This window comes from Buteo buteo, chromosome 10 (genome assembly GCF_964188355.1).
Source record: "Buteo buteo chromosome 10, bButBut1.hap1.1, whole genome shotgun sequence".
NCBI lineage: Eukaryota > Metazoa > Chordata > Aves > Accipitriformes > Accipitridae > Buteo > Buteo buteo.
In genome coordinates, this window is record NC_134180.1 from 3169735 (window position 1) to 3193105 (window position 23371).

At 48.9% G+C, this 23371-nt stretch overlaps 1 protein-coding gene across 11 annotated transcripts in view; it reads left to right on the plus strand.

Moving 5' to 3' along the window:
• Positions 1-23371, plus strand: part of PTPRS (protein tyrosine phosphatase receptor type S) — a 164553-nt gene that overhangs the window by 131682 nt on the left and 9500 nt on the right. For 4 of the 11 annotated variants that reach the window (XM_075038011.1, XM_075038012.1, XM_075038010.1 and 1 more), the window contains 12 exons: positions 2118-2708; positions 3368-3468; positions 3931-4184; positions 4605-4698; positions 4929-5144; positions 6943-7100; positions 9952-10064; positions 12436-12483; positions 16701-16798; positions 19577-19700; positions 22495-22670; positions 23251-23370. In XM_075038011.1, the coding sequence (XP_074894112.1) occupies positions 2118-2708; positions 3368-3468; positions 3931-4184; positions 4605-4698; positions 4929-5144; positions 6943-7100; positions 9952-10064; positions 12436-12483; positions 16701-16798; positions 19577-19700; positions 22495-22670; positions 23251-23370 (2093 nt within the window). The remainder of the gene's footprint in view (positions 1-2117; positions 2709-3367; positions 3469-3930; positions 4185-4604; positions 4699-4928; positions 5145-6942; positions 7101-9951; positions 10065-12435; positions 12484-16700; positions 16799-19576; positions 19701-22494; positions 22671-23250; position 23371) is intronic. The other 7 variants (XM_075038013.1, XM_075038015.1, XM_075038017.1 and 4 more) reach the window with 5 other exon arrangements.

A 23371-nucleotide genomic window follows, 5' to 3' on the forward strand; every position in this document is an offset into this window, starting at 1 on the left:
GTTGCTTTCCAGGACATCAACTCTTGCAGATGTTACAGCAGGGTACATTTGGATGTCAGCATCCAGGCTGCTGTCCTCACACTTTGTAGTGTCAGTGCGCTGTCAGAAGCCTTTTCCTTCACTCGCCCTCTTCTCCTTCCCGCTCCGGCTTTGCCCATGTTTCTTCTCACTAGCTCCCTGGTTCTCTCCTCTCATTTCCTTCTTCCCGAGGCTCTCTACCCTTTTGATTTCTCTCTCCTGGAGCCTTTCTCTCTGCCTCCCTCCCTTGTCACTCTCTCTTGTCACCCTCCCTCATCTCTCCCCATTAGGATTTGCAGTGCAGGTGATCAGTCACAGAGGGATGTTTTCTCCAGCACAGCAGCTATTACCCAAAACTCAATTTCCCCCAACTTGAAATAGCTATTTTTTAAAAAAAAATCTTTCAAATGGCTCTGTAACATTCTTATCTTCCTTGCAGTGTTGAGTCAATATACCTTCTGAGAGGAGAGATTTCTTTCTTTATCATTCAGGGCTAGGGGCTGAATTTAAATACAGTAATACATCCAATTTTCTCCTTTACTGTCCAAACCAATTGCAAAATAAAACACTTCCCCCCGCCCCACACTTTCTTCTCACCTTTCTTCTAAACAATATTTGTTGTGCAAATGTAATATTTTCAAGCTCAGCTGATTATAGTAACATTTGTGACAAAAAACGAAACATAACGGTAATGGCATTGTTTTTCTCTTTAATGTGTTTCTTAGGCATTTCCAAGGGAGGCTTTCCCAGCACTGTTCCCTAGCCATTCTTTGGCAGTTTGAAATGAATAAAGCATTTGTTTCAGAGACAACCCCTCATCCCCATGTTCAGTTGTCAGTCGATGCAGCAGGCAGAGTGGTTTCCCCAATTTGGCTCTGCCAAGATCCCTGACACAGGCGGCATCCTTCCTTGCAGGCTCCCTCCTGCTCGCTTCGTTAGCCGCGCTACAGCTTTCCAACCTGCCGACCCTCGGTCAGACTCGTGCTGCGAGAGTGGGCCGGGATCTCTCCGAACTCCATTCTCTCTCCTCCTCCTGTTCAACCAGAAGAAATACCAAGGCGGAGAGAAGGAAATTAGATCTGTAATAGTGGAGTTGAGTGTAAATGACGCGTGAGCTGCTGGAATTAATGCTCTGGTTTCTCCAGCTTCAGGAACCTCTGGGCCTACACGTGTCATTTAACTGTGGCTGTGGGCTTGCTTAGCAGTCGGGCAGTGCCAGGGCTCATTAGACAGAGGCACAGCATTGCTGAGCTCCTGCAATATCCCCCCAAATGTGGAGGAACTAACTGATGTGTTAAGGAGGGAGCTAACTGGAAACACCGACGTTCAGCTGTCTTTTCCCTTCCTCCAGAGGAGAGAAACTGCACAGAGTAAGCAGCAATTCTCCCTACCCTCTGCCTCGCACAGATTTTGGGCTCTGTTGCCACTCTCTGTGTGCTTCCTTCTTTCTGTACCCAACTGGGTGATCAGATGCCTGCCAGACTCACTTAGCTGGCCTTGTGCCTGCTGCTCAGGACCTCGGGCTGCCCAGACTTCCTTTCCCATCCTTCATTACTTCACCCTCAGCTGCTCTGGACTTCCCAGCCTGAGCCAATCTGTTCCAGTCTCTTTCTGCATGAGTTGTGCTGTGTAATGGAGAGAGAGAGGGGACGGCAGTTTGGGGGACTCCAGCGTTTGTTCTTCCCTGCCCTGGGAAGCAATCTGCTCAGGTGATTAGGACAGAAGGCTGGGAGTCAGGACTCCTGAGTTTGTTCTTCCCAGCTGTGGGAGGGTATGTGGTCCAGTGATAAGGGAGGAGCTGTGCACACCTTTCCATCCTGAGGAAAGGGGAAAAAAAGAAATCCAGAAACATGTCAGTACCTCGTAGCTGGCACGTTGGCAATGCACTTCATTTCCTAAACTTGATAGAGACCATCCACTTGCACTGCGGGTGGGTAGCAGCAGCTTGGTTTACAAGGGGATACACTAAAGTACACAGAGTCGAGCTGAAACCTTGCTGCTGCTTTGAGGAACCTGTTGCTGCAGCTTTAGAGTCTCTGCATCTCCTCACCAGCCACCCTGTCCCACATTTGACTGAAGGTGTCTCTCTTCTCTCCCAGTCCCAGGGAAACCCATCCTGTCTGTGCACCAGACAGAGGAGAACACTCTTCTGGTGAAATGGGAGCCTCCATTGGATGCGGAAGGCCAGGTGATGGGCTACCGGCTCCAGTTTGGCCGCAAGGATGTCGACCCCCTGGCTACCTTGGAGTTCACGGCCCTGGAGGATAAGTACACCGCTCCCAGCATCCACAAGGGCGCCACGTATGTTTTCAAGCTGGCCGTGAAAAGCCGGGCTGGCTTTGGGGAGGAAGCTGTGCAGGAACTCACCACCCCTGAAGACATCCCCAAGGGTTACCCCCAAATCCTCGAGGCGAGCAACATCACTTCCATGTCGGTCCAGTTTGGCTGGCTCCCCCCCGTGCTGGCTGAGAGGAATGGAGCCATCGTCAAATACACCGTGGCCTACCGGGAAGCCGGTTCTCCCGGCAACCCACTGGAAAAAGACCTGCCCCCCTCCCCAGAGAACTCTTACACCCTCAACGGCCTCAAACCCAACACCGCCTATGATGTTAAAATCCGTGCTCACACCAGTAAAGGCCCCGGGCCGTACAGCCCAACCGTCCAGTATCGGACGTTCCAGCTGGATCAAGGTAGGACTTACCGGTTTCTCCTCCCTCTCTCTCCTTGTAACCGGGGCTGGTGCCAGGAGGCAGAGAGCTGGAGAGGTCAAGCCAGGCTCAGCCAGGCTCGTGAGTAAATGCAAAGCACTCTGGTTTCACACTCAGTCCCTCAGCTCCTCTCTGCCTTGTGCCAGGTAAGTCCCTTTTACCACTTTCTTCTAAGTTAAGTCCGGACACCCTTCTTTCACTGGCACCTGAAGTGGGGGGCCAGTCGCTATACAGGTGGGAAGAGAATTTTCTTCAGCTTTTTCAAACAGCCAAAAGAAAACAGAAAAATGAAAAAACCTCAAAATGTGACCTGGGATGGGTTTCCTCACCTGAGCATGCTCAGAAAGCCAGCACCTCGTTCCTGCAGCAGCCACCCAGACCCATAAGTGTGTGGGCAAAGCCACGCACCCTCCTTCACCCCTCCCTGGGGTTAGGCTTGGGGACAGGGAGCACTGGGAGATGGACCTTGGCAAAACTCAAGCAAAGTGTGGAGGAGGGAACATTCCTGCAGTGGCAGCCAGACCCAGACTGGCAGGCCCTTTTGCCAGTGCCTGACGTTCTCTTCCTTCTCTTTCTTGCTCTTCCTTCCCTCTGCTGCCTTTTCTTCTCCTTTCTCCCCTTCCTCCTCACTTTTCTCTCAGCAGTTTTACCCAAAAACTTCAAGGTGAAGATGGTGACAAAGACATCTGTCCTTTTGAGCTGGGAGTTTCCTGAGAATTACAACTCTCCCACCCCATACAAGGCAAGTGGAATGGAGGAGTCAGAACTGTGTTTCTTCCTCGTTTCCTGGGAGTCTTGTCTGTTGGTTTGAATAAGAGGTTGTAAGAGGCAGGAATTCTGGATTCTTTCCTCAGATATGGGCAGCTAATGATTAATCACTAGATCAAGGAGGTGGGCTGAAAATCAGGGCTGTTCGGTTGCATTCCCACCTCTGTTACCAAATCACTGCCTCCCTAGGCAAGTTACTACAGTTTTCCCATTTCCAGATAAAAATTTCTCTTCCCAGAGAAGTCTCAAGGCTTTGTCTTGCATTTGCCTTATGCTTGGGGACCCTCTTGTGCAGTGAGCACGAGATACAGACAGCTTCCCACTCAAATGCCTCCTATTCCTGTGTTTGCTCCAGCTCTGGCAGAGCTGGGCGGAGCATGGCAGAGCTGAGTGCCCCATGTTCTCTCCAACTTTGCTGCCTCTTCGCCTCCCACAGATCCAGTACAACGGGCTGAATGTCGATGTGGATGGCCGCACCACCAAGAAACTCATCACCAACCTGAAGCCCCGCACGTTCTACAATTTTGTTCTTATGAACCGGGGCAATAGCATGGGTGGCTTGCAGCAGAACGTCGCTGCCTGGACCGCTGCTGACATGTTATCAAAGAAGCCAGAGGTGACCCATAAGCCTGATGCTGATGGCAACGTGGTGGTGATTCTCCCAGATGTGAAGAGCTCTGTGCCTGTCCAGTAGGTTTCTGTTAAACTGCAGATGTGGGGTGCTCAGTTTATGTTGCAGTGGTCAGCCCTGATGGCTGGAGTCCACAGCAGAAACCCGCAGGGGCAGTGGCAGGGGGTGTGTTCCCTGCATTTTCAGTCTTGCCTGACTGTTGTCTTTTGGAGCCACTTCCCAGAGCTAACAGGGGATGCCAAAATGCAAAGGGAGTAAATAAAGAAACATGTCATACGGGGTTACCACTGAATCCAAGCTTGCTCCAGGAGCAGCAATAACAACTGTGCTAAATTAAAAATAAGGGGTTTGCTGGGTTGGGCCAGTGGGGCTGTTTGGGCAAACCTAGCCATCTGCATCAGTTTGTGCACTCTCTTCTTCTGTGGCTTGTAGAAGGAGATTAATTCCTTCTATTTATTCTGATTATTCCCAACTCTTAGGGCTTACTACATTGTGGTGGTGCCTCTAAGGAAGTCCCGAGGAGGACAGTTCCTCAACCCCTTGGGCAGCCCTGAGGAGATGGACCTGGAGGAGGTGAGTGTGGGTGAAACTGAAGCCAGCTGTAGGGAGAGAGCAAACAGCTGTAATGGATGGGATGGTGATGTGAGAGCCTGGGAAGGGTGGTTTTGGGATATCTGTGCTCCACGTTCTGAGTAGCTAAGGTGTGGCCAGTCTGAGTGGGATGGTTTGGCTCTCCTTCCTTCCTGCTTCCTTGATGATGCTGAAGGCATCAGGGCTCAAGAGTGTTCCTTTGCTTCCTCCAGCTCGTTCAGGACATTGCCAGGCTCCGACGCCGAAGTCTGCGTCACTCCCGACAGCTGGACTTCCCCAAGCCCTACATTGCTGCCCGTTTTCGCTCCCTCCCCTCCCACTTCATCTTGGGGGACATGAAGCACTATGACAACTTCGAGAACAGAGCCCTAGAGCCAGGGCAGAAATATGTCATCTTCATCCTGGCAGTGCTCCAGGAACCCGAGGCCGTAAGTGCTGCCTGCTTTCTCTTGCCTTCTTCAGATGCTTGTGCCCCTCTGTCCCCATTACAGACCAGAGACAGCAACTGCTCCCTCATGAGCTGCCAGCAGTCCTGGTGCCCTCCTGGCATTCTCCGTAACTCTCACCCACCAGATGCCAGAGCTTGAGGTTTTTTCTTTGTAAAGACCTTCCAGTCCAGCTGTGGAACTTTTGCATGTGGCTATTGGAGCTGTTTGTGCTTGTGTCTGCATGCAGCAAATGTGCTCTTCCAAGCAGACAGGCTAATGACGCAAGCATTTGTGCACTGCTTCTGCATTTTGCCAGTCATCCTAGGCAGGACTTGCTACACTTGTGGCTCCAGATTTGAGTCTAGAATAGGGAGTAGTGAACTATCCGCTCAGGACTACACTCGAGTTCAGAGTTCCTTAGGTCAAACCCCTTTACAAAGAGTAATTTCTTGTGAAGGCTGTTCCTTTTATTCCTTAGAGCAATGACCCTAGACATCCTGCTTTGAGAACAGCATGTCACACACCCTGGTCATTACTAAGTTCCCCACCAAGCAGAGAGGGGAGCATTTATTTTATGGAAAACTACGTGTGCTTTCTACCACTTCAGCACCTCTGCTGATTTCAGTGGTGCTGTGTTTGGCTTTATGAAAACAACTGTTTTAATATTTACCTGCCTCCTCCCTCATGCACAATAGGAAGCAGTCTAATACTTTGTTGTTTTTAAATCCCCCTATGGAGTTGTAGCAGGGAGCTATTTGAAATTAAGGGTTTTCAGAGGTTTTTTTCCCAAATAAATATTTAGTTGTGTATTTGATATTAAAGGATTAGGCTGACACGCTTCTGAATGGGTTTCTCAATCGGATTACTGCAGCTTGTGGTAATTTCTGCTTTAGAACAAGGTACTGCATACTTGCTCACAACAGCCTGGATTCACAGCAGCTCCCAAGTATGTAGCGGTATTTCAGTCTTGCTGAGAGCTGGTAGAGTTCAAGGACCAGAGCCCAGATCTCCTGTTCTTGTTCTGTCCCAGACTTTTCACTAGAACCATGCCGTGCCAGTTCTCCTCTGTGTATTTTAGTTTCTCTTGTTTCTACATAAGATGGGAATGCATCCTTCCTGGGGTGGGTAGATTGTAGCACTCATGAGAACAAGCAGTCAAAGCCCATTAGTTAGGACTCTGATGGGTTTGAATGTGCTTCTGATTCTCCTCAAGAGCCCAGCTCACTGCAGAGGGAGCAGAGGAGACATACTGCATTTTATTAATTTATATTTAATTGTAAGGGTTGGGTTTTTTCAGTCACCAGACCAGACTGTTTCTAAGCGTTAATTCTTGTTTCAATCCCTTCCCTCTTTCTCTGTAATCCCATCTGACTGTCAAAATCCAGATGCTTACATGAGAGCTTGGAAAGTGTTTGTGTGTTTGTGGCAGTGCAGAGGGCTCAGGGATGTGGTGGAACAGAGGCATAGTCAACTGGTTTTCTAAAAGCACCTTCCCGGCTCCAAGATTAGGTGAACCATAGGCACAAGGCAGTCTACAACTTCATGTGAATGTGATCTTTCCATGGTCTGTCTTGCCTGGAGCATGGGAGGATGAAGATACCTGTCACGTGGATGCTCACAGACAAGAGTTTTTTCTATAGGTTGAAGACAGCATTTTCTCTGTTACTATTTGGTTTGTGCTGCGGAGAGCTCACATCCTCTCTAGCAATTTCTCTTGTGGAATACTGTGTGCTTGCCCATTGTTTCCAGTCCCCGTTCCATCTCTGAACTGTGTTCCACAATCTTTCATGTCTTCCAGACTTTTGCTGCTAGCCCGTTCTCCGACCCCATCCAGCTGGACAACCCTGATCCACAGCCTATCATTGATGGAGAGGAAGGGCTGATCTGGGTCATCGGTCCCGTCCTGGCCGTGGTGTTCATCATCTGCATTGTCATTGCCATTCTACTCTACAAAAAGTAAGAGATGCTTCTTGCCCAGATCTGTGACCATTCTGAATGACCCCAGCTCTAGCCCCTAAAGGGAATTTCCTCCTTGGTCCTATAGTTATCAGTTAAGGGCAAATCCTTTCACCAGCACCTCAGAGAGGAGCCCCAAGGCACAAATGCTGAAGTGGAAGGGTCTGACGGGCACAGGAGAGATTAGCAGTGGGTTGCAGGGACTTGCTGCTTCAGAGTCTACCCCATAGCACTCTCAGTAAAGCTGTGCTTGTCTATAGACAGTCTGTTGTGGCATGTGTGCAATGAGTTTGTCAGGTCTCTTGCCTGTCTCCCCCAGAAGAGCTGGTCACAGCCTCGGGCTCGCCTTCCTGTGTTCTCTGTGTGTGTGTCTGTGCACAGCGGGGGTGATGCAGAGAAAGCACCTTTGCTGAGGTGCTCAGCAGAGACCTCCATTGTTCCCAAACTAGTTTTCAGCTGGAGTTGGGGCACAAGAGCAGCAGCAGTAAGGGTGTAATGTGAGTCTGCAGGAGAGAGGAGGGAACAACCGCTGGAAATCTCTCCCTTTTCCTTGGCTTTCTGAGCAGCTCATGGCACGTGCATGGGAATGGGGGCCCTTTGAGCACACACAGGCCACACGGTGCAGTGAAAGAGGACGGGAGGGGAAGCAGATGCTGAGCAAAACAGATCAAGAAAAGGGGCAGGATGGCAACTATGGCCAGCGCAGGGGTCTCCTTAGCTGGGACTTCTAGTACCCAGGATGGAGGGAGCTCTCTTAACCCTGCTCCATCTTTCATCTGCACAGGTGTGTTTGCTTATGCACATGGGCATGTCTGTTGCATCCCAGCATGTGTGAAGCTGCTAGACACACAGGTGCTCTGGGGTCAGGGACTCAGGTGGTCCTTGTTGGTATTCATTAGCACTGATCTAAATGGGTAATCTTTGCTGGTCCTACCTCCCACCTGTGTTACCAGGGTTAGAGCTGAGCAAATGCTTCCCCTTTCCTCTGCAAGTCCTTTCTAACCTGGACATTTGTCTTGTCTTCTCTCCACTTACTGCTTTCCTGGACAGCAAGCCAGACAGGTAAGAGCACCAGATTTGCCATTTACTTAGGTTCTTTCTTGCTGTGTGTTAGGCAGTGTTTACTGTCTGTGGTGATGGGGCTTTGTTGGTACAGTTCCTACCATTAGATCTGTCCTAACAGAAACCCTGTGTCAGATTAGCACGGGACCATGTTTGAGCTGGGGCAGAAAAAGCAAAGAAAGCCCAGCTTTCTCCTGATTGTCCCTTCCTAAATATAATGGCCCTTTCTCAAGCTGAGCAGCAGTGACAGTAAACGGCTCATAAAATGTTGGGTTAATGGAGCAGAGAAACACCCATTTGTGTTGCAGTCAGAGGTAAAAGCGGGTTTTCTCCATGTCTGACTGCTCCATACAGGCTGTCCCTGAGCCACTGGCATACTGGAAGCAGAATCTCACCAGCTGAGCTGTCCTCGCCCCATTGCAAAAGCTGTTCTTGCCCCATCAGCCAGGGACTTCTAACAGAGTTTGTTTATGACTACAAAAATCAGACTTATTTCAAGCCATTTCCAAGGCTGGGAGAGCTTTCACTGGAAGTAACTGATGGGTTTAGGCAATGAACTATTAACAGCAGTTTCAGAACTGCAGCAAAAATAAACTACTCCCAAATTGCAAAGTGGTGTAATTCCAAAATACTGCCCCATGCAGTGCTGGCAGGGCTCATGCCAGTTCTTCTAGCTATTAATGACATTAAGAGACAGCTAAAAATGTACTGAATAACCTCCTCTCTGCCTAAGTAATTGCCATTATTGCTGCAAGCATATTATTGGAGGCTTCTGTGCAACCCAAGCAGGAGAGGCAAGGAGTTCTACTGCCATCTTGCTAGAAGGGCTAGGGCAATATTTGCAAGCCTCAGGGTGTGGGTACATGTTCTCTGCCTGCTGGAGAAGTTCTGCTCCCACCAGCGTGTCACTGTTCCCTCGCCAGAGGTTATCACATCTTCAGATCAGCACCAGGCTTTGCTTCCAAATTCTTTTCAATGAGAACGAGCCAGGTCAGCAAAGACTTTTCAACTGCCTCAGCTAACCTAACCCATTTTGAGCAAAGTATATTAGGAAGCACTTACATGTGCAGCTCAGCTGGCAGGTTGGAGTGGGCTTCAGCTTCTGGCAAGAAGGTGAGACAGATCTCAGCAGGCACAGCTGTGATGGGAGAGGATGTGTCTACGCTGTTTTTTGAACCCAGATTTTTAGGGTTCTGCAGATCAAAAAAGGTTGCAAACCATTGCTCTGACTTCCCTGTCTGCAGCAAGGCACTGAGAGCTCCTAAACAAGCCAACAGAGCAATATCAGTACTTTACATCCAAGGTCACAGCCAAGAGATTCTGTACTTTTCCAAATGATTATGTTGGCTCTGGTTCTTTCAGGCTGAAAATGGCTTGGCCAGAATTGGAAGGTTTCTGCTTGCAGAGCTCTGCAGAGTTCAGGGGAGGCTTGTCTGTGCAGGGAGGCTGAGGTGTAAGTTCACAGCACCTCAGCTGCTCCTTGCTGCCTGTCTGTACTTCTGCTGTGCGAAGGGGGAACTTCCAGACTTGTTGGAAAGCTGCTGAGGGGCTGCTGGGCTGTTGTAAACCTATCAAATACAGCACTGACAAAACCTTCCAAACCTCATCCCTTTTCCAATGCATTTTATGTAACTTACATCCTTGGCTGCATCTGACCCTGATTTTGGTGGTAGCTATGTTCAGGTCTGAACATGGCCTGAGTAGCTGAAAAGACTAAAAGGCCCATAAGCTAAGCTGCTTTGTCTTTTTGTTTTTTCGTTTGTTTTTTTGTTGTTTTTTTTTTTTAAAGCAAACGGAAAGATTCAGAGCCACGGACAAAATGCCTCCTGAACAATGCTGAAATCACCCCTCACCACCCTAAGGACCCTGTGGAAATGAGGCGCATCAACTTCCAGACTCCAGGTAACCGGCTGCTAACCAGCCTTTCTCACTGGGAAGGCAGGAGTGGAGCAACTGCCCTTCCCTTAGCCCCTTCCTGCCTGCGTGAAGGCTGCTGCAGTGCTGCCTTTGAGACCCAGTGCTAACCTAGGATGCAGCAAGGAACCTCAAGCCTTGTCTATGCTAAGCAAGACTGCTGAAAGAAACCTTTGTTGGGAAACCTCAGGGACCTTGCACAGGCTCTACCCAGCGCTAGCAAGGCAGGAAGAATGGCTTTCCTGGATACCCAGCTAAATTGGTGCATTCTGGGCTAAGTACACAGCTGCAAGTGCCGTGGCCGTGCCGAGCTTGCCAGACCACCAGTGCTGCTGCGCAGCACCATGCCTCGCGCTGGGAGATCCCCAGGGGCGGTGGAGATGAAGCGTGGCAGGCTTCCCAGCACGCGGTGCTCCAGCCACATCTGTAGCTGGCATTTTCTGCATACATGCCAAAACACTCCAGTTAGGAGCCAGGCCTGCCCCGTGGGTTGTGCGGAGAGAGAAAGGCAGCTGGTTGCTTCGTGCAGACGAGGCAGCGTCTCCTCGCTTAGTGCAGACACCATCACTGCAAACAGCCACTGAACTAGCGTGTAACTGCACTTAACTCCCGGGCAGAGAGGCTCGATGCACCCTCTTTTCTGTACACGTGTGTCCCCATGCACATGCATGTCTAAGCTGCCTGCATGGCACCTCTGCAAGCCACCACTGACACGGCCCGGCTCGGGCACGTCCTCACGCAGACAGACACTTGGTGATGCTGAACAGTGCCTGTGCGCTGGTAGGCACCTCTGCCTCCGAGTTCCTGGTGCTTGAGGATTTGGAAGGGAATTTATTGTGCTTTTGGGGGGCTGGCTGTTGTTTTCAGTTTGTTTGTATTTTTTTGCTGTTTTGTGCTTGTTAGTAATGTTTCTGCAGCTCCTGTTTCCCCTTCCCATCCCAGTCCTGTCCTTAGCGTTGTCTGAGTTTTCTTAGGGTGAGGTTGGCAAGTCAGTAGGTACCCAGAGGGCAGGGATCTTTGGGGAAGCACAAAGGCAGCATTCAGCTGAGGGTTTCATATCAAAAAGAGTTAGGAACAACCTGTTAGTATCAGCCCACGCTTAGGAACATTTGAGTCTCAGCTGAGTGGAAGTGGGTTCAATCCAGGGTGCAGGGACTGAATGTAGAGCAGTTCAGCAGCAGTTAGGTCCCTAAATCAGCTCTTACTCAGTGGTGCTCTTGCAGGAGAGTCTGAAGGTGTTTGAGATCTTTTGAGTGTCCCCAGCTGCAGCTCAGCAGCAGTTTGCATTTGTCTGGGCTCAGTGTTATATACTGGCTGCAAACAGGAGCTGCCTTTGGGAGTGTTCAAGTTGGCTTCTGGGTGGTCCACGTGGTGGTGTGAGACCCAAGAGGAAGAGTTGCACTCCCCCACATGAAACCTATGCTGAGATAAAAATAAAGATAAAAGGTTGTGGCCATCCAGCTTAGCCTGGGTGCTAAGAAGCAGCTGGAAGTGCTGTTTCATGTGGTTCCCTTACTGGGTATTTCTCCCTGTCCCCACAGGACAGCAGAGTCAGCTAAGGGCGCTTCCAAGCTTCAGTTAACGTGATCAATAGATGAGTGAGTCTGTCTTCTGATAACGCTGCTGTTCTGGTCATGCTGTACCTCTGAATTCTTGGTCTAAGAAGCTTGTAAAACATAGCTAAGACATGCAAACCTGCCATTAAGGCTCTACTAGGCAAAGGTCTGCAGATCTCAAAAGGCTGCCTGGCTTTGTCCAGTCTAGCTTTAGAAAAATGCTGTCACCTTTTCTTTTTAAGTTTATCTAGCCAAAGTATTTATCTAGCTACTTTATTCTATGTAGTTTGTAAAGCACTAAAAGGTTTTAAAGGATTTGGGAGAGTTGGTCACCTGCCTCCCACAGAATTTTGCAGACAGTTGGGTGAAAATGCAAATGGATGGAAAATCAGAGCTTGGAGTGTGTTGGTGATGATGGAGAGATTGTGGTGCAATTTGCAGGGGAAGACTCCATAGGTGTTGTCTGAATTAAAGCCATTCAAATTAAATATATTGTGATTTAGAAGGGGACCTGTAGGCTCTTCTCCAGCCAGATGACCTGGGGGTCCAGCAAGCAGAGAGTCTCTATCCTGTCCCCAGCAGCAAAACAGAGGGAGGATGTGGGAATGGGAGTACATGAGCATCTGTGCAGCTCGGAGAGGGGAAAGCATAGCACATCTTAGATATCCTGTCCTAGTCTAATCAGCACAAAAATAACTTTCTTTTCCTCTTTAGATTTTTGTTGTTTTTTGGTTTTTTTATTAGCATGAAATTTTTAAAAAAAGTGTATATTTTATTTATTTATTTTTTACTGTTTTCTGCAGATTCTGGTCTGAGCAGCCCTCTCAGTGACCCTGAGTTTGACTTTGAAAGTTAGTTCCTGTGTGTTTTTGTTCCTGTTGGTTTCATTTTTCCCCCATTATAATTTTTTTCTCTTCTGTCGCTTTCCTTTCCAATTCTGTTTCGTTCCTGTTATTATTATTTCTTTTTGCCGAATTCTCTGTATTCCTGCGGTGTTTGCCCATCTCATCCCTTTTCTGTGCCATCTGTTTGTCTGAACTGCGCTTCCAGTTTTACAGTATCAAATAACAGGCCTTTTGCAAGACGAGGGTAGTAGCAGCAGCAGCAGAATAGAGCCCCTGGTAGCAGCGTGGGACACTGTCCGTCCTTCTGTGTCTCTTTTGCTGTCCCAGGAGAAAGACCTGGGTTTCAAGGCTTCCTTTTCTCCCCATTGTCGAAGATGTTTCATTTCTGAAGCTTGGCTCGATGTCCCTCGTACTTACTCATGGGCAGAAAGCAATCTTTTGTGCACCGGTGTGTGAGCATTGTATGTGTGCGTGCCTGTGTTTTTGTGTTCATTGCTTCGTAACGTGGGGGAAGAGAAAACCGGAGCTGCAGCTGATGATCCCCTCTCTTTGGAAAGAGCTGCACAGGCACCTTTTCATGTCAGACGAGGAAAAGGGCCGTTTCCCATCTGTGGCAGGTGTCTGTTCCTTGGCATCAACTTGTTCCAGGAGCACAAAGACCAGAGGCCTCTCCACGGTCCTCCACACCCCCTGCGTTTCATGCGGAGTGCCATCCAGCCGTGGTGATTTTGCAAGGATAAATGGGCTCTGGCCCATGTAACAGATGTTAGGGTGACGTTTCTGGCGAGTTGGCTGGTGCACAGAGAATCAAGTCTTTTGTGATAAGATTAGAGAGATTCAAGTGATTGAAATGTTAGATGAGACTGGCTCTGAAAGACTTCATCCCCATTAGAAGCCAAGATCCCAGCTTTGCTGGGTGGGTTTGATTTTTTTTTCTTTTTTTTTCTTTTTTTTTTTTTAAATGCTGGGCAGGGAAGTAGATGTGAGGTTTCAGCTGATGTGAAAAATCACAGATGCTGCTTGTGCTCAGAGCTGTGAAGGCTGGGACATTTTTCTGAATAGTTTAATCGAAATATTGGTCTCCTTGGTATTGAATACTCCTGTCAATACTGTCCCAGTCCAGCTGCCACCTTCCCTCACCCCCCCTTATTGTAACAGAGGGGTTTTGTGTGTTTTTCCAAGCCACACTGATCCCTGGCTGACCCTCAGCTCACGGCAGCGCTCCCTCTGCCACCCTCACTGCTGCGGGAGATCTCTCTGGGTGGCAGCCCCATGGGTAGCCAGGAGGCCGCTGAGCAGAGGAACCTGCGAGCCTTTTCCCTTCATGTCTAAATAAGTTATTGAATTAAAGCAGACGAAAGAGAAGCTGCTGCAGCTGACGCAGCAGTGCTGGCTGGTACCACCGGGAAGTACCGCTCCTGGCTCGTTTAATATCAAACTCCTCCTGGATCTTAATGGGAACCCTGATGCACTTGGCATTTTGACCAGGAAAGTGTTTATCGCTGCAGAGGTTTCCGGTCTTCTTTTATTATAAAGAGCCCTAGAAATCGATCCGACAAGGAGATTCCTGTCTTTAACAGCAGCAAAACAAGGCAAGTTCCCATGTGCTCTCAGCCAGTGTGTGTTTACAGTGGGTTGGAGGTGGGGGCAGGATGTTCCCCAGCAAAGAGACAGAGCTGGTTTTCAGGAGGCAGTCACACTGAGGATTTTTCTCGGAGCTTTTGTGAAGGAAACTTGTGAAATGCCTTCAAGGGGAATGTGACTTCTCATTCCAGATTGGCACAGTGGGCCTTTCCCATGCAGCCCACTTGCTCAGAGGGAATGACACGTACTGCTCCGTGACTTCTAAGCCAAAGAGAATCTGGTTTTTTGGTTTTTGTTTTTTTTTTCTTTCTTGCTTGCTCATTATTACCAGGGTTTCTGATTGTGGCTTTTTTTTCCTTTTAACCTATGTGTTCATCATTTGGGATTTCATTTACGGCACTGTGTTTCTAAGCACGCTTCAGTAAATAATCTCTAGCTTTTTGCAGCAGAGTCAGGTAGTGGCAGCTGGGCTGAAATCTGCCCGGCTGCCCCCCAGCCCAGGGGGGAAGAAGTCAGTGAGGAGGTGACCTACAGAGATCTGGAGATGGTTTATTGAGTTGCCAGAAGTTGTTCTGAGTAGGGTTTGGCTTTGCTCTAATGCTACAGCTCAAGGTATGTTTGCTGCCCTCTTCAGCCCTTACTTTCAGAGGCAGAAGGACAGACACTGAGAAGAGTGTTTATAATATTAACTTGGTTTGGTCTCTGATCTCTGGCATCTCAGCCAGTGTGGCCTTCCCATTCCACGCGGGCAGAGGGGACTAGTTCCTCCAAATGCCCCCAGTCTGCATTTGTTGCTGTGGTACTGGGGTGGACAGCAGCCGCCTTCCAGTCCAGGGTGGGAAGCAAAGGAAAAATCCTTCTTCAGGTGCAATGGGCTACAGGACAGCAAAAGATTAACTAGGAGCTTCTCCTCCATAAGCTGGGAGATACTTTCTGCCCTGATACTTCACAGAGTAGAATGGAGCCAGCACACCCTCCAGAATACTTGGGGGTTATTTTTGTGAGCTATTCTGGTCTATTCCCACCCCCGCTTCTATTTTCAGCCAGACTTACTTGTGCTGAAAATAGATGTCTAGTTAGCTTAGGAGAAACCTGTTTGAGTGGTGGCTCAAGTCCCCACTCTGTGGCAGACTCGTCCCGTCCCCAGGCCTGGGGGAGGCAGCATCTCTCCAGAAGTCGCTGTAAAACTGAGGATGTCATGCTTGCTTTGCCATCTCTGTGCTGAGTTTTCAGAGTATCTGACCATGCTGCTGCCACCGCCGCTGCTTTGTCACACACCAACACCCACGGGGCTCGAAATTCTCCCTGGCTTCCATCTCTTCTCCACTCCTGTCCTTCTCATTGGGGGCACTGCCCAGGGCTTCTCAGCATGCTGCTGTCCTTGCCTCTCCGCTGTCATTTGTAGCGGGATCGGCTGGCAGACAGCATGGGAAGCCTTTGGAAAAACATGATCCAATGCAGATGAGCAAAGCACGGAGCGCTTTTCCACCTTGATTTGTAGCGTAGCTTTTGAGATGATAGGGCAGGAAGGATCTCTGCTTTTTCCAGAGCTCCAGCTGCCCCTTTCGGAGCAGGATGTGCAAATCGCACTTCAGACTGAAAACCCAGTCTGCCCTCACTGCTCAGCCCCATTCGAGGCTGAGATGTGCCTTCAGTCTGATGCAGCGTGGCCCTCCCACTACCAGTACATCTCAGAGATCGAGTCTGTTCCCTGGCAGTTCTGTCTGCCTCAATATGAGCACAACTAAGTGTTGGTGAGAATTGCAAGGGCAGCAGGTAAACCAGGGTCATGAGGCATCGGTCTCCTCAGCAAATTGTTTCCCATCCCCCAGACTGAGAGGGTGCAAGAGGCTCTTTTGCCTCTCCATCACAAGAGGTAATGACCTCCCCAGCAGCAACTGCGATGAGGTCGGTACAGCCTGCCCCATAGGTGGGAAAGGGAGGGCGAGGACCAAGCAGCGCTGGCCATGTGCGGGCTGTGCTGTAGAAGGAACATCATCCACCGGCCATGAGAGGACGAGGAGCCAGTGCTTGACGTTTCCATACCTGGTTGCACTCTTGGAGCGGTGAAGGCTAGACCGCTGCATCCATGAGCTCACCAAGAAGCTTACAGAGCCAGTGTTGTGCAAAGGACAATTCCTGAAAAGCCTCCCCTGCTTCCCCCCATCTGCATTCCCTCCCCCTGCCCCACATCACCATGGTTGGCTGGATCCCTGCCCCTTCCCTTCTTTTGTGTTGGAGTTTGTTTATGATCATTGCGGGTGCTGTAACATTTGCTGCGTAGGTTCCTCTGGCAGCGTTTGCTCATTTTAAGTCCACTATTGGAATCGCTAACATGCATCTGCTCTTTGGATTTTCCTTTTGGTTTTGCTCTGATTTATACATTGAAAATGGGGCCATCACGGAAACACTCTCATTTTACTGGTTTTTTTTTTTATTTCCTTGATTTTTATTTTTTACTTCCAAGGACACAATTTCGAGCCCTGAATTCTTCTCTTCTAACCTCCCTACTTTCATTGCAGATCTTACATTGTAATTTTTTTTCTTTCCTTGTTTCTTCTTTCTTGTAAAATGTTGCAACGGTTGTGAATTTTAGTTATTATTAAATGAGATTCTTTTCCTGCTGTCTTGTCTTTTAGGTATGCTCAGCCACCCACCAATCCCCGTTTCCGAGCTGGCTGAACACACAGAGCATCTCAAAGCTAATGATAACCTGAAATTGTCCCAAGAGTATGAGGTATGAGCAAGAGTGAGTGCTGTGCATGGGTTTGCAGAGCCAGGGAATTAGGAAATTCAGACAGGCCCTCATCCAAATAAACATAGCTTCATTTTAAGGATCTGGTTAGTTGAAATAAAAAAGCTATTTATGTATTGAAAATTAAGTACTTGCTCAGTGCTCTGCTAGGTTCAGTTCCAGATCATAAAATAGAGGCTTGGTTCATGAGCCATTTCTGCCCAAAGAGTGGGCATCTTGGGCAGGGTCTGAGCTCCCTTCATGAAGGGGAATGCATTTCTGGAAGATGACTGCCAGACAGATGGGATGGGGAGTTGTCCTTGGGGGTACCTGTTTCTTGCTGCTGAACATGGAGAGGACCAAGCCAAGGAATGTGATACCCAGTTTTAGATAGCTGATGTTAGATGAAAGGAACAGTGAGTCCTCCGCAGCTGGCATGATCAGCAGCCACAGAGCTAAAGCTGAGAAAACAGGGTGATTTGTGCCTCTCTTGTCTTGTCTGGGATTTTTGTGCTTTTTCTTCTCCTTCCTGCTAATGTTTGGTTACTCAGATGGGCTCCTGCAGGCAACCAGCCAGGCAGAGCAGTTGCTGCTGGACTTGCATTTCAAATGACTATCCTGGACTGCAAAATTCCCACCCTGTCGGGGCTGATGGGTCGAGCCAGTCCCAAGGCGGACTGAGGGGGGGAAGGCGAAGAGCGTTGTAGCCCCCACGTTACCACTGCCACTACATGGCACGGCATCCTTGTTGCCAGACGGAGAAGGGCTGTGTGCTTGCACAAACCTGCTCCTGTCTGCTCGCGGTATTGTGGCTGCATCAGCACTGGTTAAATCCCAGTGCAAATGCCCAGTGCTGCCGGGGCCATCGGTATGAGGGTTGCTTTCATTGCACATTGAACATATGACTGAATTTTTTTTGTTGTTGTTCAAAGACTTAAAATGCCCCGATATTTTTAGACTAATAACTAGTCTAGACTGCCTAGTTCTGTTTGCAGGGAGAGAGCGAAGGGATATTTTCTGAACAAAGGACTGGTTCTGGGATGCTTTCTCCCCGGTCTGGCTTGCAGACATCGGCATGCGTGAAGCAGCTCTGTACTCGCAGCTCCACACCCGCGGAGGGGGTTGTGCATTGGAGAAGGCACATTTGCTCTGCTGGGGTCTTTCACCCCACATTGGGGTGCAGGGGGAGCAGCAGCCTGTTAATATGCTCTATCCAGATTTCAAAGGCTGATTTGCATAATGCAATATCCCAAGTGCCCTGGCTTTGTTCCAGCACAACCTCCTCTAGTGGGAGAGCCAGAGCTAAACAAACATCGCTAATGAAATGAATGTGAGGCGAGATTAGAGGGATAGAGAGCAAACAGACACATTACAACAGTATAAATACCCATTAGTTAGAAATGCTCTGCAGCGAGAGTGCAAGAGGACGTTTGTGTTGGGTGGTTTTGCACCAGCATTGCCACAACCACCGGAGCCGAGCTGTGCCTGGGGGGCTCTGGGGTCGGCACAGGCAGGGGAGGGCAGCGGGAGCGGGTGCCTGGCAAGGACCAACCTCTGGGAGCTTAAAGGGACGAATCCAGGCAGGCGTGTGCGGGACCTTGTCCCCACCAGCCGGGAATGGCAGGCAGGGAGAGGGAGAGCAAACAGCGGGAAACGCGACTCGGCACGCTCCTGCCAAGCCTCCAATTGAGGCAAACCCCTAGGGCTCTGCAAAATGATGAAGGAATTAAGCCCTTGTTTTATTTAATTCTCTGGCTGAGGATTTAGAGGTAAACGTAATTAACCTAATTTCCATATCTGGGACAGCTGGACTTCAGAAAAAAAAAAAAAAACAACCACCAAACCTGGCATAAATCACCGGGACAGGCAGAGAGAATTTTTCTCTCCAGTGCATTTCATTGTTTACTCCTTCATCCCTTCTAGGAAAAAGCCATGTTGATTCAGGTTCTTAGGGCCAGGGTCCTTACCCCTTCTCTGTCCGGGGAGATGCATTCCTTCCACCGTGCTGAGCAGGCAGGTACCTGCCCTTGCCAGACTCCCGTGGTGCTTTCTCCCCTCTCCGCACCTGGGAGACCTTCGGCACTCAGTCTTTGTGGTCCCAAGTAATGCTGTCTCTGCTGTCTCTGCTCTATATAGAGCAGCTCTATCCCTTTCTGCTGCCCACGACAGCAAGTTTTTTCCCTGATGTTTCATATCCTGCTTGCACACGTGGTTATAAACCTTGTCCTAGCTTAAATATCTTCTTCCCCAGGTATTAGTACTCACCAAGACACTGGTATATTTATGCCCTCTTATTTGTCGTTTAGTTTAAGCATGCACAGATTTAGCCTCTTCATCATTTCATAAATACATCCTGATGTGATTGTTCCTGTTGTTCTCTCCCAATTGCCGGCCATTTATCAGGGTCGGTAACGCAGGGCTGTAACTAATCCAGTGCAGCCTCGGCAGAAGTACGATCCAAGGCCTCTGTATTGCAGCCTGAAATTGCACTGATGCTTTTGCCACCGGGTTGCACTGCATCATGCCAGAGGGGGAATTATCTCAGGTATCGCTCTCGGTGTGCTTGGGGCCATGGGAGGTGGGACGTGAGCACGCTGTGCCACCGGGCTGGGGCTATTCCACAGCAAAGATCGGTTCTTGAGGGAAGCAAACGGTGAATGCTGCATTCCTCAGCTAGATCTTCAGAGCCGTGATCTGTCCCACACGGAACAAGGTATTCAGATCTTGATTTGCTGTTTTTCTCCTCTCTGACTCTTCCATTTTCTTTCCCAATTCCTCCAGTCCATTGACCCTGGCCAGCAGTTCACCTGGGAGCACTCCAACCTCGAAGTGAACAAGCCCAAAAACCGTTATGCGAACGTGATTGCCTATGACCACTCGCGCGTCATCCTGCTGCCCATTGAAGGTACCGTAGCATCTCTACTCCTACACATTAGTGCTAGGCTGAAGTTGCTGCAGGGAAACATGTTGCACATGCTCTTCTCCCTTCCCTGTCACCCTCTATTTACATACTTCTCTTAGCTTCTCCCTGGGAGTTTAGCAAGCAGGAGATACCTCTGTAAACCAGGCATTTGTTAAATTCTGGTGACTGACATATTCCCTGGAGCTGCAATCTCTCATTTCAAGGGCTGGTTTATCGAGAAACTGTCTTCCTTTACTTGGAGATCCGTACTTGATACGTTTTTGACTAACAGGAAGAATTCAGACCACGTAGTGCTTCGGAGAGATCAGGAACAGGGCAGTGGATGGCAGTGGATGTGGAGTGTATCTGTACGGTGGATGAATGAGAAGTAAGCGTGGGGCTAATTGTACAAATGTGAGTGTCAGCAACATAGCAAAGATGTGGCTGCCGAGTTGTACAGATATAAAGATCACTTGATATGCAGCTCCTGCTGCAGTCCTGGCCCCTAAAAGGCTAAGAATGAGAAGGGGTTAGTGTTAGCCTGGTAGGTCATAAATTGTTCCCTGAGCTTCTTACGTGAGTGATGGTACAGTCAGAAAATTTACATTAAATTTCACAACTCGGGGCTCTTGACAAAGTTGCTCTGGTGCACGCTAGGATAAGAGAAGCTTTTAGTGGAGAGGAGATGGAGTTTAGCAGGGCACCTGCTTTGGTTGCTGCTGCCGAGATAATACTTGAGTTTTGTTGTCTCAGGTTGTGTGTGGCTGTGCTGTATGGATAAAGCATTTAAGGCCAGCTCTTGCATTGCCAAGAGCTGTTCATCTGAACAGAGAGAATATGGGATGTCCTGGTAACCCGCAGGTGAATGTAAAGGTTAATTCAGAAGCCCTCGTGACAGGGCAATTGCTAGAATAATCTCCCTCTGCTGAGGTAACTCTGAGGGACATGGGGAAGTGGAAGAGCTGTTCCTGAGGTAACAACAGATCACGGTGATTTGCCAAAAAGCTGCACAAATCTGGATTGGTCTTGTCTGCCATTAGAGGATTTTAAACATTTCTCATTGTAAAGATGACTGTGTCCTGGCTTGTTTTTCTTCTGGGATTAATATTGTATGAGCCAAGGAAAGCAAAGTCTTTAAAAAGTTGCTTTGTCATTCAAGGGAAAAGAGCAGAGCACAAGCGTAGAAATGAAGGACACTTGGGGTTGGTCTCGGCTTTCAGGAAAACAGAAGCACGGGGCTGGATGCCGGCAGCAGTCCTAACTCTGCCCGGGTGGCATCGTGAGGGACCGATGGTGCAAGTACGACAGGCTGAGGTTTAATTTTCAAGCACCTGAGAGGTTCTGACATGTCTTGGCTGGCGTGTTCCTTCTTACCAGGCTGTATTTTATGCTGAGGGCTGGAAGATGAAAGGAGTTGGAGGAATTAGTTGTTGCTTTCTCTTTGTTTTAAATCTGGATTTGTCAAGGCTGCAAATTGTCATCGTCTGCTTGGTCAGGAAGAAGTAGTGGCTTTAATTCCGTGACTTCTCTGTAACTGGGCCTGTCACACAGCGAAACATTGCAGGAGCTCATGGCCACCATTTTAAATTACAGAGTGGACCCGAGGGGGCTGGAGAGGAGATTAATTCCGGAAGCTCAGCCTTGATCGTGTTCCTGCTGCTGCTGCACAGCCACCTTCCCTCCTGAAATTTCAGATTGGGAAGGAATGGGGGCAGGGAACCCTCCAGAAATTTAATCAAAAGGCATTTCTACCAGCAGCTGAAATTACCAAGTACCCTTGAGGACTGGCAGGCAATTCAGCGTGGATTGCACCTCGCCAACAGAAGAAGCAATGTCTATTGCTACAGCAGGATGAGGACTAGCAACCCAATTTCATATTGGTACTTCTCCCCACCCTTGGCTCCCCCTCGAGACAGGAGTTAAGCGTTCCGTACAGAGTTAATCATAGGTTAGCAGAAACCTGCCAACCTTGCCAGCCGCTCTGCTGTAATTAGGAATGGGCCAAATCACCAAACAGTGCAGATCCTCCGTGCCAATCTGAGGCTCTCTAAAGCTGAACCTGAACATCAGTGCTTGCCAATGTCCATTTTAACTTCAGAGCAGTTTTCTCCTGCCATGTCCCAGTCACCCTCTTCACTCTGGCAGTACGTCCTGCCACTCATACGAAACCCCTCAAGCAAAGATACAGGCGAGCAGCTGTAACTCAATAGCCTGTAACTCATGCGAACAGAAAAAACCCCACTCCTAAAAATGACAGCGGACAATTTAAAGCAAGTCAAAGCCTGTAATTTCAAAGCCTTTACTGGCTGAATCAAGCCTAGTTTTATTCCTTACTTTGTCCAGCTGTAGCTCACTGCCTGGGATTAGACTATGGACTGTGCAGTGCATCGGCCAGGTACATTTGCTGCCCAGACTCTGGGTGTTCCGGGACAAGGACTTGGTTTTGTCCTATTTGAGACCAGCGAAGCAAGAACCCTAGGCCAGGACTTTTTCTCCTGGTACCAACACCAGTAGGAAGACCATGGTTTCAAGGCTTGATATTTGGTCTCTTTAATATCTTTTGCAAGAAGTTATTTGTCTCCCTGCAATGCAGACCTTTGAGGCAGGAACTTCAGCTGGGAAAAACTTGCAAAGAGCCTGTTACTCCCAGCTGTGATTCTAACCCACCAAGCCATGAAGGCTCTGGTGTTTTTCAGGGGAATTATTTCTAACAGCATTCCTGCAAAGATGTCCTCATGCTTCCAACTATATAAAGTCCTGCGCAATTCACTAACTTGCTTTTGCTGATTTAATACAGGAATTGTGGGCAGTGATTACATTAATGCCAACTACATTGATGGCTATCGGAAGCAGAATGCCTACATTGCCACGCAGGGGCCTCTGCCAGAGACCTTTGGAGACTTTTGGAGGATGGTGTGGGAGCAGCGTTCAGCTACTATTGTTATGATGACTAAGCTGGAGGAGAAATCACGGGTAAGATGCATGAGAAGGATGACTAGTTAGTCATAATCCTGGGGGATTGGAGGGTAGGGTTGGGGAACAGCAAATCCCTTTGATCTGCAGCCCACATTTATGTCAGTGGGGGATTTCTGCCTGCTTTACCAGCACCCTGAAAGTTCAGTGATTCATTGCTTTTAAAAAAACAAACCACTCGCCCTGGAAAGCTGGAGCCTCCTTTGCAGCTCCAAGAGAAGAGGACACTCAATCCCATTCCATGCTTTGTAGGTCTGTCTCGGAGTTAATCATGTGGCAAGTTTCACATTCAGTTCTCTTGTTTAACAAGCCCCAGTACATTCACTCTAATCTTCAGGATCATTCCAGTCTATTGTCTACATGATTGATGCGGTGCATCAAAGCCTGTGCTTAGTCAGTAGGAGCTTTTCAGGCCGGGTCCGTCCCTGTTGTGGTGCTCTGGAAGGATGTTTCTTGCACCTTCCCTCCCCTTTGCGACCTGGCCAGCTTCACCTGTAACAGCATCACAGCAGTTCTGGAATGAGCTTCCCCTGCAGCGTAGGGTTTGTTCCAGCATTGAGCAATACCTCCTGTCTTCCAGATAAAGTGTGACCAGTACTGGCCGGGCCGAGGTACAGACACCTACGGAATGATTCAAGTGACGTTACTTGATACAATTGAATTGGCCACATTCTGCGTTCGAACGTTCTCCCTTCATAAGG